A 16406-nucleotide genomic window follows, 5' to 3' on the forward strand; every position below is an offset into this window, starting at 1 on the left:
CAATCCATACTGAAAGCTGTGGTCTTTGATCTTCATTAGTAAGTGCTTCAAGTCCTCTTCACTTTCAGCAAGCAAGGTTGTGTCATCTGCATAATGCAGGTTGTTAATGAGTCTTCCTCCAATCCTGATGCCCCCTTCTTCTTCATATAGTCCAGCTTCTCGGATTATTTGTTCAGCATACAGATTGAATAGGTATGGTGAAAGAATACAACTCTGACGCACACCTTTCCTGACTTTAAACCAATCAGTATCCCCTTGTTCTGTCCAAACAACTGCCTCTTGATCTATGTAAACGTTCCTCATGAGCACAATTAAGTGTTCTGGAATTCCCATTCTTCACAGTGTTATCCATAGTTTGTTATGATCCACACAGCTGAATGCCTTTGCATAGTCAATAAAACACAGGTAAACATCCTTCTGTTATTCTCTGCTTTCAGCCAGGATCCATCTGACATCAGTAATGATATCCCTGGTTCCATGTCCTCTTCTGAAACTGGTCTGAATTTCTGGCAGGTCCCTGTCAATATACTGCTGCAGCCGTTTTTGAATGATCTTCAGCAAAATTTTGCTTGTGTGTGATATTAATGATATTGTTCTATAATTTCCACAATCAGTTGGATCACCTTTCTGGGAATAGGCATAAATATGGATCTCTTCCAGTCAGTTGGCCAGGAAGCTGTCTTCCATATTTCTTGGCATAGACGAGTGAGCACCTCCAGCGCTGCATCTGTTTGTTGAAACATCTCAATTGATATTCCATCAGTTCCTGGAGCCTTGCTTTTCACCAATGCCTTCAGAGCAGCTTGGACTTCTTCCTTCAGTACCATCGGTTCCTGATCATATGCCACCTCTTGAAATGGTTGAACATCGACTAACTCTTTTTGGTGTAATGACTCTGTGTATTGCCTCCATCTTCTTTGGAGGCTTCCTGTGTCGTTTAATATTTTCCTCATAGAATCCTTCACTATTGCAACTCAAGGCTTGAATTTTTTCTTCAGTTCTTTCAGCTTGAGAAACGCCAAGCATGTTCTTCCCTTTTGGTTTTCCATCTCCAGATCTTTGCACATGTCATTTTAATACTTTGTCTTCTCGAGACGCCCTTTGAAATTTTCAGTCCTTTTACTTCATCAATTCTTCCTTTTGCTTTACCTGCTCGACGTTCAAGAGCACGTTTCAGAGTCTCCTCTGACATCCATCTTGGTCTTTTCTTTCTTTCCTGTCTTTTCAATGACCTCTTGCTTTCTTCGTGGATGATGTCCTTGATGTCATTCCACAACTCGTCTTGTCTTCCGTCACTAGTGTTCAATGCGTCAAATCCATTCTTCAGATGGTCTCTAAATTCAGGTGGGATGTACTCAAGGTCATATTTTGGCTCTCGTGAACTTGCTCTGATTTTCTTCAGTTTCAGCTTGAACTTGCATAGGAGCAGTTGATGGTCTGTTCCATAGTCAGCCCCTGGCCTTGTTCTGACTGAAGATATTGAGCTTTTCCATCGTCTCTTTCCACAGATGTAGTCGGTTAGATTTCTGTGTGTTCCATCTGGTGAGGTCCATGTGTATAGTCACCGTTTACGTTGGTGAAAGAAGGTATTTGCAATGAAGAGGTCCTTGGTCTTGCGAAATTCTATCATTCAATCTCCAGCATTGTTTCTATCACCAAGGCCATATTTTCCAACTACTGATCCTTCTTCTTTGTTTCCAACTTTCACATTCCAATCGCCAGTAATTATCAATGCATCTTGATTGCATGTTTGATCAATTTCAGACTGCAGCAGCTGATAAAAATCTTCTATTTCTTCATCTTTGGCCCTGGTGGTTGGTGTGTAAATTTGAATAATAGTCGTATTAACTGGTCTTCCTTGTAGGCATATGGATATTACCCTATCACTGACAGCATTGTACTTCAGGATAGATCTTGAAATGTTCTTTTTGACGATGAATGCAACACCATTCCTGTTCAAGCTGTCATTCCCAGCATAGTAGGCTATATGATTGTCCGATTCAGAATGGCCAATACCAGTCCATTTCAGCTCACTAATGCCCAGATATCAAAGTTTATAAGTTCCATTTCATTTTTGACAATTTCCAATTTTCCTAGATTCATACTTCATACATCCCAGGTTCCGATTATTAATGGATGTTTGCAGCTGTTTCTTCTCATTTTGAGTCGTGCCACATGAGCGAATGAAGGTCTCGAAAGCTTTACTCCATTCAGGTCATTAAGGTCGACTCTACTTTGAGGAGGCAGCTCTTCCCCAGTCATCTTTTGAGTGCCTTCCAACCTGGGGGGCTCATCTTCCAGCACTATATCAGACAGTGTTCTGCTGCTATTCATAAGGTTTTCACTGGCTAATGCTTTTCAGAAGTAGACTGCCGGGTCCTTCTTCCTAGTCTGTTTTAGTCTGGAAGCTCAGCTGAAACCTGTCCTCCATGGGTGACCCTGCTGGTATCTGAATACCGGTGGCATAGCTTCCAGCATCACAGCAACACGCAAGCCCCCACAGTACGACAAACTGACAGACATGTGCGGGAGCCAAAGATTAGGCAGGCCGATAAAACAAATAATAATAGATGCAGTTCAACCATGTACATTAAACTAAATGGGCACACCAGCCCAGGAACAAAGACAAGAAGGCAGGAATGGACAGGAAAGCTGCATGGACTGAAATGCGGAACCCAATGTCAAGAAGGGGAGAGTATTGACACTTTGCAGGGTTGGCAACCAATGTCAGAAAACAATATATTTATTGCTTAATGAGAAACTAATTTGCTCTGTAACCTTTCACCTAAAGCACAATTAAAAAAAAAAATCTTAATTGATCTCCCTATAAATTAAACTTAAGCAGCATATGGTCTTCATCATAAATTGACATTTAATTATGTTTGATCTTATGTTGCTGGTTGTTTCATGGATTAGTTATCTCCCCATCAGACTGAAAATTCTTTAAGTGAGGGCCTTGCCATATGTTTCTAACTCCCCATAGTGTTTTGGTGCTAAGCACACAGCAGGCATTTATTCATACTTTCTCAATCAATACAGATGCTAAAACATTTCATAATTTGTCCTCCCTTCCATAAGAGACAAGATACACAAATTTAATTATGAAAGGCTCATAACAATCTCTTTTCTTTGATCCATTCTAATTTTATAAAATAGCATGTCTTATAAAACATACCATCGTGGACATGCTGTTGCTATTGTGTGCTGTTGAGCTGATTCAGACTCAGAGAGACCCCATAGGACAGAGTAGAACTGGCCCCTATGGTTTCCTAGACTGTAATCTTTATAGAAGCAGATTGCCAGGTCTTTTCTCTCGCAGAGCAGCTGGTATATTCAAACCGCTGGCCTTTCAGTTAGTAGCCGAATGCTTAATCATTGTGCCACGAGGGGTCATGACATTTATTTTTACATTTCACACATATATACATTAACTCTTCTAAAATTTTTGTAGGAATTTTTTCTAAGACACCCAAAGTCTGAGCAGCCCACTCTTAAATATTAGCCAGAAAGAAAATAGTAAATAATTGTAACTCTCTGCTTTCCAGTCATTTCACCAATAAATTTTTAATTACAAAATATATGAATACATCTTACACTTTTCCAATGACCATGGCATGTAGTATAATACGTATCCACTGAGACCTTTCTCTAAGCATTTATTCACACACATACAAATAGAGGGATTTTTTTAAATGTTTATGTGTGTGTATTTATGTTAACAGGGTCATCCTATATGTTTTTTCCCCATATAACAGGTCATAGAAATATTTTCTTGTGACTAAAAACAGATATACCTCATTCTATCTAACCACTGTATAATATGATATGTGTATACCATTATCTATTTAATCGTTCCCCAATTGATGGGCGTTAGCTTCTAATTTTCAACAAGAATTCTGTAATGAATATCCTTACACATGTATCTTTGTACACATGTGAATGTATTTATGATGTGTCACAGGATATCTGTTGGTGGTGACTGCCACTGTATTGGCTCCAACTCATGGCCACTTTATATATAACAGAACAAAACACTGCCTGGTCCTGTGCCATCTTCATGATCGTTGGTACGTTTGAGTCCGCTGTTGTGGCTTTTGTGTCAATCCATCTTATGGAGGGTTTCCCTCGTTTTCACTGACCCTCTACCAAACAAGATGTCCTTCTCTAGTGATTGATCTTTTCTGATGATGTGTCCAAAGTAAGAAGAGTCAAAGTCTAATCATCCTCACTTGTAAGGAGCATCTGGTTGTATTTCTCCACAAATATTTTAAATTTTGATGTTGTTGTGAGGTGCCGTTGAGTACATTCTGACTCGCAGTGACCCTATGCACACTGCCGGTCCTGTGCCATCCTCACAATCCTTGCTATTTCAGCCCATCGCTGTAGCCATTGTGTGAATCCATCTCGTTGAGGCTCTTCCTCTTTTTCACTGGCCCTCTACTTTCTAAGCATCATGTCCTTCTCCAGGGACTGGTCTCTCCTGATAACATGCCCAAAATATGTGAGACAAAGTCTCACCATCCTTGCTTCTAAGGAGCATTCTGGCTGTACTTCTTCCGAGACAGATTTGCTCATTCTTCTGGCAGTCCATGGTATAGTCAACGTTCTTTGCTATATCAATTTCATTCCCATTAGGAGTGAATAATAGTGCCTGTCTTAGTTATCTAGCACTGCTATAACAGAAATACCACAAGTGGATGGCTTTAACAAAGAGAAATTAATTTTCTCACAGTCTAGTAGGCTAGAAGTCCAAATTCAGGGTGTCAGCTCCAGGAAAAGGCTTTCTTTCTCTGTCAGCTCTGAAGGAAGGTCTTTCTCATCAATCTTCCCCTGGACTAGGAGCTTCTCTGCACAGGAACCCGGGGTCCAAAGGATGCCCTCTGCTGCTGATGCTTCTTTCTTTGTGCTGTGAGGTCCCCAACTCTCTGATTGTTTCGCTTTCCTTTTATTTCTTGTAAGATAAAAGGTAGTATAGGCCACACTCCAGGGAAACTCCCTTTACACTGGATCAAGGACGTGACCACAGCAAAGGTGTTACATCCCACCCTAATCCTCTTTAACCACAGGCAGAGATTATGATTTATAACACATAGGAAAATCACAAAATGGGGGACAACCACAAAATGGCATAACCAAGCTGACACATACTTTGGGAGGACACAATTCAATCCATTACAATGCCCATTTACTCATACATACCCTTGCAAAATGTGGAGGGAGGGAAAGCATCAATGCTTTACCCCTTGCCTATTCTGTGCTGATAGCCACTATGACTGCAGCAAGCCTGGTAAAGGAAATTTTCTTACAAGTAGGAAAATCTTGTCTGACTAAAAAAAACTTTAAAATATTCTGATAAAACTTTAATTTGCTGTATATAACTGAAGATAAAAAGTGGCAGTCAACCTTTCAGAAGAACTGGAAGTAGACAAGATCATCCCTTTGTCTCTCTCACACCACTGCTTCCCCTATGGAAGAAAAAGCTGTTGCATTGTGATAAAATGGCTGAAATGAATTCACTAAGGGGTCTTTAAAGCCTGCTAGAAGAGGAAAAGGCTTATTAATAGTGGAAAGTCCTAATAATTTTGCTCCATTAACTGACATGTCTCATTCAATCACTCTTTCCAGTAGAATACAGTAGATAAATACCATCTTTTAAATGTTTTTTATTCTCATTAAAGTCCTAAAAGCTTTAGTAGTAACAAATAGCATGGTAACCAAATTCTAAATGTTTATCAACTGAGAAGATCAGTAAATAGCACCAGGTACCTGAAACTTCTCTCCCAAAAGCAAAATAACCCTTAAGTTTCTCACTTTTAAAATCAGAACATACCAGATACCAGTTGCTGTCAAGCTGATTCCAGCTCACGGCAACCCCATGTGTGTTAGAGTAGAACTGCCCTCCATAGCATTTTCAGTGGCTGACTTTTTGGAAGTAGATCACCCAAGGCCTTTCTTCTGAGGTGCCTCTGAGTGTATTCAAACCTCTAACCTTTCAGTTAGCAGCCTAGTGCACTAACCATTTGTACCACCAAGGGACTCCAGAACAGATTTCTAGAATTCAAAAATTACAAAATAAAAAATGATGTAGTGAAACTGCTACATGACATTACCTAGCACCAAAATTATTGGCAATATAAACTAGAAAAATGGTAACTCCAATTTCCCTGGATCTTGGTTTAAACTTTTTCTTTTCTTCCTTTCTTCCTCCCTCTCTCCCTTCCCTCTTTCTCTCTTTCTTTATTGGTAAAGTGGAGGGGGCTGAACTTTTTAAAATGCAGCCTATGAGAATATGCTATTCAGATACAGAAATCCACATTTGCAAAGACCTGATCATTTGCTTGAGGGTATGACATATTCAAAGAGTTATCCATATTTTAACAACATCTTTTTTCTCAGCAAAATAAAAGAGGCTAAAAAAATTAAGAATGAACTATCAAGACTCTCCTATGCCACAAAACAAACTTGATATCAGAAGTCTGGCATTTACTGTGATTCACCCCCCACAGTGGTTTCAGCTCTACCCCTCTTTCAATAAGCTGTTTCACCACAAGCTAAACTGCAGCCTAGAAATCAAGCGATAGCTTGCTTTAACGTTTAGCCATCACAACTAAGAACATCAACGTTGCTGAGGTTCTGTGTATAAATGCAGGCTGATCATTGCCAATCACTGGCATTTCGCTTTTAAGTGCTTAACGTTTGACTGTAAATTGTTCTGTGCACCGCTTTGACAGCTTGCTTTCTTATGCTGTCAGATTTTAAAACATGGCTAAATCAAGTTGCTATGAATTAAAATAAGATGCTTTCAATTTTAGCAAATATAATCAGGATTTTTAGGTTAATTCAGTTTATCTTTTAAATAAGACTCTAATGGTCTTAATCTGATTTTAACAAAGTACTAAAATATCAGGAAGGACACACAGTCCTATAGATGAAATAATGTCAAAAGTACAATTATTTTTTCCAGAAATATTATGCTTAAAAACAAGCAATACATAAATTCTTAAATGTCCAAAACCCAAAGTATATCACCATTTAAAAAAAAAAAAAAAGTGGTCATATAAACTGCACTGTAATTACCTATAACCTAAATACTAAAACTCTATTTCTTGATGTAACCATCATTATGGTAACGTTTCTTCAGAGCCCAGTGCAACAAAAAGATGTCTGTGAATTGTTCTGTGTTAAAGCCCTGGAACACAAAGTCTTGTTGCGTATTTCTCTCTTTCTCTCATTTTGAAAAGAAATAAAAAGGAAAATATTTTTTCCTTACTACATACTTTTCCCCCAATTTCATAAAATCACAATATATCCCAGGAAGCTTTAAAGATATTAGGTATATTGTTTGAAACAAAATGACTGTTGAAATGAAGCTAAATATTTTCTTTTGTTCATAGGTGATTCTTGAATTAGAAAATATTTACATGAAAGAAAATATATTCTTTATTCTTCAACAGGGCAAGACTATGGCTAAATTAAGCCAAAACCCAAAACCAAATTTGCTGCCATTGAGTGGATTCTCACTCATAGTGGCCCTGCAGGACAGAGTAGAACTACTCCATAGGGTTTCCAAGAAGCAGCTGGTGGATTCAAACTGCCGATCTTTTGGTTAGCAGCCTGAGCTCTTAAGCACTGCGCCATCACAGCTCCATGGCTAAATTAGAGAAACTATAAATATATTTTTAAGCACCCTCTCACTTAAGTGCAGCCAGCTGTCCCCTCCCCATTTTCTTCTGCCTCTTCCTCACATCCTATGGACTCTCAGTGATCCTGGTACTGCTCAGACTGCAAGTAAATGGCAGTGTTTACTGTCAAGATAAGGAGCCATGGCAGTGCAGTGGTTAGGCACTTGACTGTTAATGGAACATTTAAGTGGTTTGAACCCACAGGTGGCTCTGCTGGAGAAAATATCTGGTGATCTGCTCCTGAAAAATTTCACCCTAGGAAACCCTAAGGATTCTGCTCTGTCCTATAGGGTCACTACAAGTTGGAATTGACTGGATGGCACATAACAACATCAACTCTCAATGCAGGAACCTTGGGGTACAACCGTTACGTGCTCAGCTGCTAACTTAAAGGTCAGTGGTTCGAACCCGTCAGCCGCTCTGAGGCAGAAAAGACTTAGTGATCTGCACTCTCACACTGGGTCAAATAACTCTCAAGGAGTGATAGCTAGTCTAAAAGTGTTCATGTTAAGTAAAGAAGGGTAAAAACACACTTATCTCCTTTTAAGAAAAAAAGAAAAGGCAAGGAAATAAAGTGGTTTCGGGGAAAAGTAACTATAAGGTGATATTAATAAGATATTAATATTAATAAGATTTGATTTTCAGTTGCTAGTTTAGGACAAGATTCTTTAGTCCCGGGAAAAAAGAGCAGAGCTGCTGCTGCAGGAGTACCATTAGCTCTCCAGAAGAGGTCACGGTTTTTGTGCTCGTTTTCTCATTTTAAGCTATATTATTCAAGAACTAGGCAAGAAATTAATAACAAGCTCAGGAAATGAAAAACCCCTTACAAGTGCAAATATAAAAATTAGGTCAAAGAAGAAATACAAATTAAAATAAGTCATTTATAATGAGAATGAAAATACTATCATAATTTCTAGGGCACAGTTAAAGTTGCGCTCAAAAGAAAATGCACAGTCTTAAGTAAAAATATAGCAACAAAGAAAAAAAAATTAAATGATTTAAATACCTATCTAAGAAAGATAGTAAAAGTCCAATATAAACAACAGGAGAATAGATAACAAAGGAATAACTAAGAAAACCAAACCAAACCAAACCAAACCCAGTGCCCTCGAGTCGATTCCGAATCACAGTGACCCTATAGGACAGACTAGAACTGCCCCATAGAGTTTCCAAGGAGCGCCTGGCAGATTCAAACTGCCGACCCTTTGGTTAGCAGCCGTAGCGCTTCACCACTACGCCACCAGGGTTTCCAACTAAGAAAAAGCATAAATTAATGAGTTAGAAAAAAAAGAAAAACATTGAACTAATAAAATCCAAAATTTAGTGCTTTGTATAATATATTCATACAATGGAATATAAGCAGCTACAAAAAGGAATAAGAAAGCTCTTTATGTGCTGACATGGAAAGATCTCCAAAGTATATAGGTAAGTAGGAAAAAACAAGATGTATACTATCATTCATTGATGTAAAGAAAGAGGTTGGGGTAAGGTAAAGGCAGAACTTATTTTTATTCAAGTTCTGTTAAGTATGACCATACTCTAGAAAGATCCATAAAATATTAATATTAGTAGTTACTTCTCTGGGAGGGATTGGGGGAATTGGGCAGTTGGGGAACAAGGCTGGGAGAATTGTCATTGTTTACCTTACTACTGAACCGAAACCAAACCCATTGCCATCAAGTCAATTCTAACTGATAGTGACCCTATAGGACAGAGTAGAACTGCCCCGCAGGGTTTCCAAGGAGCACTTGGTGGCTTCAAACTGCCGATCTTTTGGTTAGCAGCCAAACTTTTAACCACTACGCCACCAGGGTTTCCTGTCTTAAGTATTATTTATTCAGAACATGTCTAATTTTTAAAACTCCTGTTGAGATGTATCTTTTTCATTATTTCTTCTTGGTGGGCAATTTCAATCTTATTATCTGAATTTTTCTCAAGTTCAGGGAAATACTGTAAAATTATATTAGTTTCTTCATTGCATTACCACTTATCTCTTTCTAGAATTCTAGTCCTACCACCCATGACTTTTTAACTTTTCACTTATTTTGTACATTTTTCTGTCTTTTTGCTCTACATTCTAGGGGACTTCTTCCATTTTATCCTCCAACTCACTATTTTAGTCTCTGGCTATGTTCATTGTATTATATGGTATTTTCCATTAAATTTTGCCAAATATTGCCAAGAACTTTATTCTTTATTTCCTCTTTGTACCAAACTGGTCATGTTTTACAGATACAGTATATACCCTTTCTATGCTTTTTCTTCTAGAGCTATTTCTCTTTGCTCATCTTGACCATGTCAATAGATTTTAAAGAGAGGAAGAAAGAAAGAATTGTGCTCAGTCCCTATTACCTTGGACCAGAAATCTGATGTTTTTATTTATATAGGAAATTTGGTAGATTATCCACTACAGATATTACTAGAACAATTCATTATGTGTTATAAACAATCTTGCCTTTCAGAGGGGCATCTAAACCAAGTAAGTAAACGAGAATACTTACTCTTTTGCCATTATGAGTAACAATGTGATATAAAAAGACTTGGGCCAACAATTAGAAAGACAGGTTATTTGCTAGCTATTATTGCATCTTGAAGAAGTCTCAACTTGCTTTTTTGTAACTAAGTAGTTGTTCCATAAAGCTTAAAGCAGTCTATTCTAACTTATAAAAAATATCTGCTAATGATTACTTCTGTTTCATGTAATGGTAGACTAGGTAATTCAAACAAAGCCTCCCACTTAAATAAATAAATGAAATAAAACATCATTTAAAAATACAAAATTAGAACACTAACAAGATAGTAATTATCAAGCCAGAAAACAGGCTGAGAACTCAGAAACAGGTAAAAGGGTGGAGAGTATTTTGTCTTAAAAGAGCTTACCAAACCAGAAGATGCAGCTGAAAGGACAAGGCATTTTTCTAGAAAGAGTCAAAATCTAGGGCCTGCCAAGGGTGAGGGAAGACTCTAAAAACCAATAAACTCCTTGAGATGGGGGCCCTAAAGGGCTGCACCTTAGTACTAAGGGTGAACTGGAAGTAAAAAAGAGCCCTCCAAATAATTGTGCAGCCTGCATCTGAATCACTTAGGGGATCAGAAAAATCTCAAGCATTGAACATGGATGGATTAAAGTGGTCCCCCTGGGCACCTGACAGAAGGAAATTAAAATCTTTCTAGAGAAAGATAACATCATCATTGTCTCAAATGATTTAGTAATAGAACCTCTGAAATATTAATTATAAAAATTAAATACTGATATAGTTTTTCCAAATAAGCATTATAGTATCATTATGCCACATCAATAACTAAAAAGGCATCAAGATTTTTAAAAATTCTATTTAATGTTTGTATAAAGTTATGGCATTTGAATAAACAAGACTACAAATATAGAACACGTTGCAATTAGCTCCGTTAGACATTCTGCAGTTTGGCTAAGTCCTGGATACACATTTCGCACTTTAAAACATCTTTTGCCACCTCAGTATTACAGATGAACAAACTTTACACTATATTGACCATGTTTTAAAAACTAAACAGCACTGGTTTTATTTTTCCCCATGGTCTACTTTAGTAAAAGAAGGGACCATACCAATAGCATACAATATTCTGAAATAAGCAAAAACAGAAAATTCACTTGAGAAAGGCACATACAACTGACTCAACATTCTATTCCTAAAATCTATATTTTTTCCTTGCCAGTAAATGAAAACGAAAAGCAATTTTAAGATATTCTCTCTCAGAAGTTTTACTACTTTGATAATTTTGAATTTTAATCTCCTTTAATTTTTATTACCAAAATAGATCAAAACCAGTCTTCTTAATATCTAGGTAGCTATAAATGACTGCCAATGTCTTCTTTCTCCTCTCATACCTATAGTATCTGGGAGGTCTAGCAGTTCATTGTGCTGCAAGTCAAGGTTGGTAATCTGTATGCAGTTTCCAATCTCCTTTGGAAGGTGTTCAAGTTGATTGTGAGCTACATCCAGCGTTATGAGGTTACATAATTCACCTGCAAATTGACCAACATAAAAATTTACTAAGCATTATTAAAGAATATATTAGATATCAGCAAACAAGGGAATAAATTTTATTATTTCTAAACAAATAAATGAAAATGTAATGTTTTTAGATGTGCAACTTTTATGTGAAAATGATAATTAGTGAACACACTTGCATTGTGAGAAAAAAACACTTCATTTTTCTCAATCATAATTATACTTTCTTTCTGAAAAAGTATAAGTCAAATGTAAACTCTGAAACCCTTATTTCAAAATGACACTTAAAAAAATTAAGATGTTGATTAAAAATGATACCAACCTGTATTACATATTCTTTTCAATTTAAGTGACCAATTCAACCAATAAACACATCTGTATATTCCATATTTTAAAAAGAGCTGGCTAATTCTTTAAACCAAATTTAGCACAATATCTGATACATCTTGAGTTCAATTTGAGGGGCACTCTCTATTTCAAAATATATATGCTGTCAAATAGACATATGTTCTGATGTGATAAAAATAGAGATCTATAAGTCAAACTAACCAAAATCCACTGTCATCGTGTCAATTCTGAGTCAGTCACCCTATAGGACAGAGTGGAACTGCCCCACAGGGTCTCCAAGGCTGTAAATATTTATGGAAGCAGACTGTCACATTTTTCTCCTGCGGAGCAGCAGATGGGTTCGAACCATCGACCTTTTGTTTAGCAGCCAAGTGCTTTAACCACTACGCCACCAGGGCTCCTCTACAAATCGAAATTGCTTCTTAATTAACAATGCTCTAAAAGTTTAGAAAATAAGGTATATTTTTCCTTCCCATTCTGGTTTAAAGGACTGTATTGGCAACTTAGATTATTCTTAGTGTTATTCTGCCTTTAAAAAATTTTACTGCTGTTGTGTGCCATTGAATTGGTTCCGACTCACAGCGACCCTATACTACCTACAACAAATGCCTTGTTAATCTCATAATTTTTGTACTTACTAAAAAAAAAAAAAACAGGTTAGAGATGCTAAAAAAGTAAAACAAATAAACCGCATAAAACTCTGAAAAATGTTTGTGGTACATTATCAAGGCACATATTATAAACCTTATACTGAACATTCCAGCAAGTACTCATTGATCTGCTTATTGGGTATCAATTCCAAAACGGCTAATGAAAACCACTAACATTATCCAATATTTCCAACAGAGTATACCTGTCTAAAAAAAAAAAACCCATTGCCGTCAAGTCGATGCCGACTCAAAGCGACCCTATAGGACAGAGTAGAACTGCTCCATAGGGTTTCCAAGGAGTGCCTGGTGGATCTGAACTGCCGAACGTTTGGTCACCTGTCTATATGACAAAATCCAAAAGCTACACCATCTTGATATTTAAGAGTTTTTGTTATCTGATTCTGCCTTAACTCAATCTCCCAAGTGTACATTCTCTGCTAGTATGCTCATGATTCCCTAAATATGCCATACTCATTCATGACAGTCTTTTTTTTCATACTCACTATGAGTATGGGAGACTGAAGAATTGACACCTTTGAATTATGATGTCAGTGAAGGACACTGAATATACCATGGGCTGCCAGAAGAACGAACAAATCTGTCTTGGAAGAAGGACAGCTAGAATGCCCCTTAGAAGCAAGGGCAGCAAGATGTTTTCTCACGAGCTTTGGACAGGTTATCTGTAGGGACCAGTCCCTGCAGAAGGACATTATGCTTGGTAAAGTAGAGGGTCAACGAAAAAGAGGAAGACCCTCAACAAGATGGACTGACACAGTGGCTACAACAATGGGCTAAAGCATAACAATGATTTTGAGAATGGCGCAGGAACCGGTAGTGTTTTGTTCTGTTGCACACAGGATCTCAGCGAGTCAGAACCAACTCGACGACACCTATCGACAACAGCATGCACATTTGAAATGCTTTTTTCCTTCTTTTACCTATTCCAATCCTCTCCATCATTAGAGATCAAGTCTTTATCACCTGTATTAAGTCTTTTTCTCACTACCCTGGACCAAAGGGATCTATCTTCCCTCAAACTAAAATAAAGTCATTTGGCTCTTATTTATCTGTTCATATCATTAGTTATGTAATTTAATCCAATATATGAGTAACCCCTCCATAGTCTAAGATCGAGTATAGGGATGTTTTACATTTCTTATATAACTCCAACACAATTAAATGTATTTTTATTACATAATGATCATATGTCTACTGCTTAATGAAATATTTTATTATACTTTTTTGTGTGTGGCTATATTAACTTGTATTGTTATTTAAATAATCGTTATGCATATATTTTCCCTTCCTGATTAGACAATGAGCTGCTAAAAGACAAAGACCAAGTCTTATAAGTCTCCCTCAGGGTTTTGTCGTACTTAAATAACATGTGCTCGAAAAATACTCATAAATGAATATCTTTCCTCACCCCCCCAGAGTATAAATAGTTTTCTTCTAATTTAGGCTCTACATTCCTTCATTCCGCATACATGAGTACCTACATTGTACCAAACACTAAGCTATAAACAATACAAATACAGTGGTTACCAAAAGAAAAATGGTTCCTGACCTCATGGAGCTTATTTTATAGAGGAAAAGACAGATAAACAATGTAAAAGTATACAATAAATATATAAGGGAAAAGTACAGAGAACAATAAAAGAATAAAAAGGAAAGTACGTCAGTGAAACTGAAGATGCAAGGAAGACTTCTCTAAAACAAAATTTAAGCAGCGACCCTCAGAGTGAGAGTTGGGGGTGAAGCAAGGCTTCTAGGAACAAAACAAAAAGGCCAAGTGCAAATTCCCTTTATCTGATCTCTGGGCAACATCTGACTGCTGATGCAAAGGCAAATTCTCTATGAAGTACCTTCACTGTAGGCCTCAAATAATTCCTAGAAATTTTTTTTTTTTTTAATATATAAAACAGGAACACCAGGAAACATGACATAATGAGTATAAACGAGCAGGAAAAAAATGAAGGCACAAGCATACCCCAAAAAGATGTGTTCAACACGTTTTACAAAAATAAAAGGCAAACATAAAACTACCTAAAGGGAATAAAATAGGAAACTATAAAATGTGACATAGTTGATCTGAAAAACAACCAAGGAAATTCTAGAAATGAAAAGTTCAATAACATTGAAAGTAAAACACAATAGATGTCTTAGTAGCAAATCAGATACAGTGAAGAGAAAATAAACAAATACGAATTATCCAGAGTGTAGCATGGAGAGACAAGGTGATGGAAAAAACAGAAAAAAAAGACAATAGAAAACATACTGAGATAATAGTAGAGAATTTTCTAGAAAAAATTAAAAAAAAAATTCAATCCACTGATTCGGGAAGCCCACAATATCCCAAGCATAATAAACAGATTTCCATACTCAGACATATCATAGTTAAGCTGTTAAAATCCAAAGGTAAAATCCTAAAAGCAGCCAGGAAAAAAGAAGATAAATCACCTTCAAAGGAATGACTGACAGACAGGTGGCTGCAGCGGCAAGAATGGAAGTCAGATGGCACTGGAATAAAATCTTCAATGTGCTGAAAAAAAAGTAATTGCTAAACTATAATTCTGTACCCAGCAAAAAATATCATTAAAGAATGAAGGAGAAATACAGGAGTTTTCAGACAAACAAAAACTGGATGAGATGCCGCCAGCAGGATCTCAATACCTAAATGTTGTACTTTATAAAGAGGGAAAAGGATCCCAGGTGGTAAGTCTGATTGGAAGATGAAGGGGGGGCAGTAAATATGTGAGAAAATAGAAATGATTATCGACTGCATAAAACAGTGACAATAATAAGGTATTACAAGGTTTTAAAAATAGATAAAACACATAAGCACAATAGCATAGAAGTCATAGAGAGGTAAATGGAGATAAAGGGCTCTAAAGTATTTGCACTGCTTGGGGGAACGGTAAAAGTATTGAATACTATTAGGCTTTGAGTAGAATATGAATGTGTAACTTCTACATTAGTATAGGGGAAAATGAATTAATAAAAATATTTCACCAATCAAGGTAAGAAAGGACAAAAAAGGAAAAACTGAACTGGTAAGACAAATGGCACAAAATAAACTGGTAGGTTTAAATTCAAATACATCAGTAATTACATAAAATGCAAATGGACTAAATGGTCCAGTTAAAAATCAAAGATTGTCAGGCTGGATTAAAAAAAAAAAAATCCAGCTATATGCTATTTGGGGCCCAGGTGGCACAGTGGTTAAGAGCTCGACTGTTAACCAAAAGGCTGGCAGTTTGGCTTCACCAGCCACTCCTTGGAAACCCCATGAGGCAGTTCTACCCTGTCCTATAAGGTCACTTGCTATGAATTGGAATTAAATCAATACCAACTGGTTTGGTTTGGTTTGGTTATCTGTTGTTTATAAGAGAAACATCTAAAGCATAAAAATAGAAGTTCAAAGAGGACCGTAAGAGATCTATAATGTGTAAATATTAAACAAACAAAAAGCCAGTGTAACAATACTAATCAGACAAAAAAAGAGAAGATACTTTATAATGACAAAGGTTTCAATTCACCAAGATGTGATAACCTGAAATTTACATGAACTTAATAATTAAGATTCGAAATATTTAAAGAAAAATAGATCCATCATCATAGTATGGGGTTAACACACTAGTCTCCAAAATTAATAGATCAAATAGAAAATAAACAAAAATGAGAATTTAAAAAGCCCTGAGCAACTCAATTAACAAGACTAACCAAATACAGAA

At 36.7% G+C, this 16406-nt stretch overlaps 1 protein-coding gene across 1 annotated transcript in view; it reads right to left on the reverse strand.

Annotated features, from left to right (window-relative positions):
* Positions 1-16406, reverse strand: part of SHOC2 (SHOC2 leucine rich repeat scaffold protein) — a 108558-nt gene that overhangs the window by 40948 nt on the left and 51204 nt on the right. Inside the window, exon 3 of the mRNA XM_003408951.4 lies at positions 11551-11688. Coding sequence (XP_003408999.1) covers positions 11551-11688 — 138 coding nt within the window. The remainder of the gene's footprint in view (positions 1-11550; positions 11689-16406) is intronic.

This window comes from Loxodonta africana, chromosome 16 (assembly GCF_030014295.1).
Source record: "Loxodonta africana isolate mLoxAfr1 chromosome 16, mLoxAfr1.hap2, whole genome shotgun sequence".
Taxonomy (NCBI): domain Eukaryota; kingdom Metazoa; phylum Chordata; class Mammalia; order Proboscidea; family Elephantidae; genus Loxodonta; species Loxodonta africana.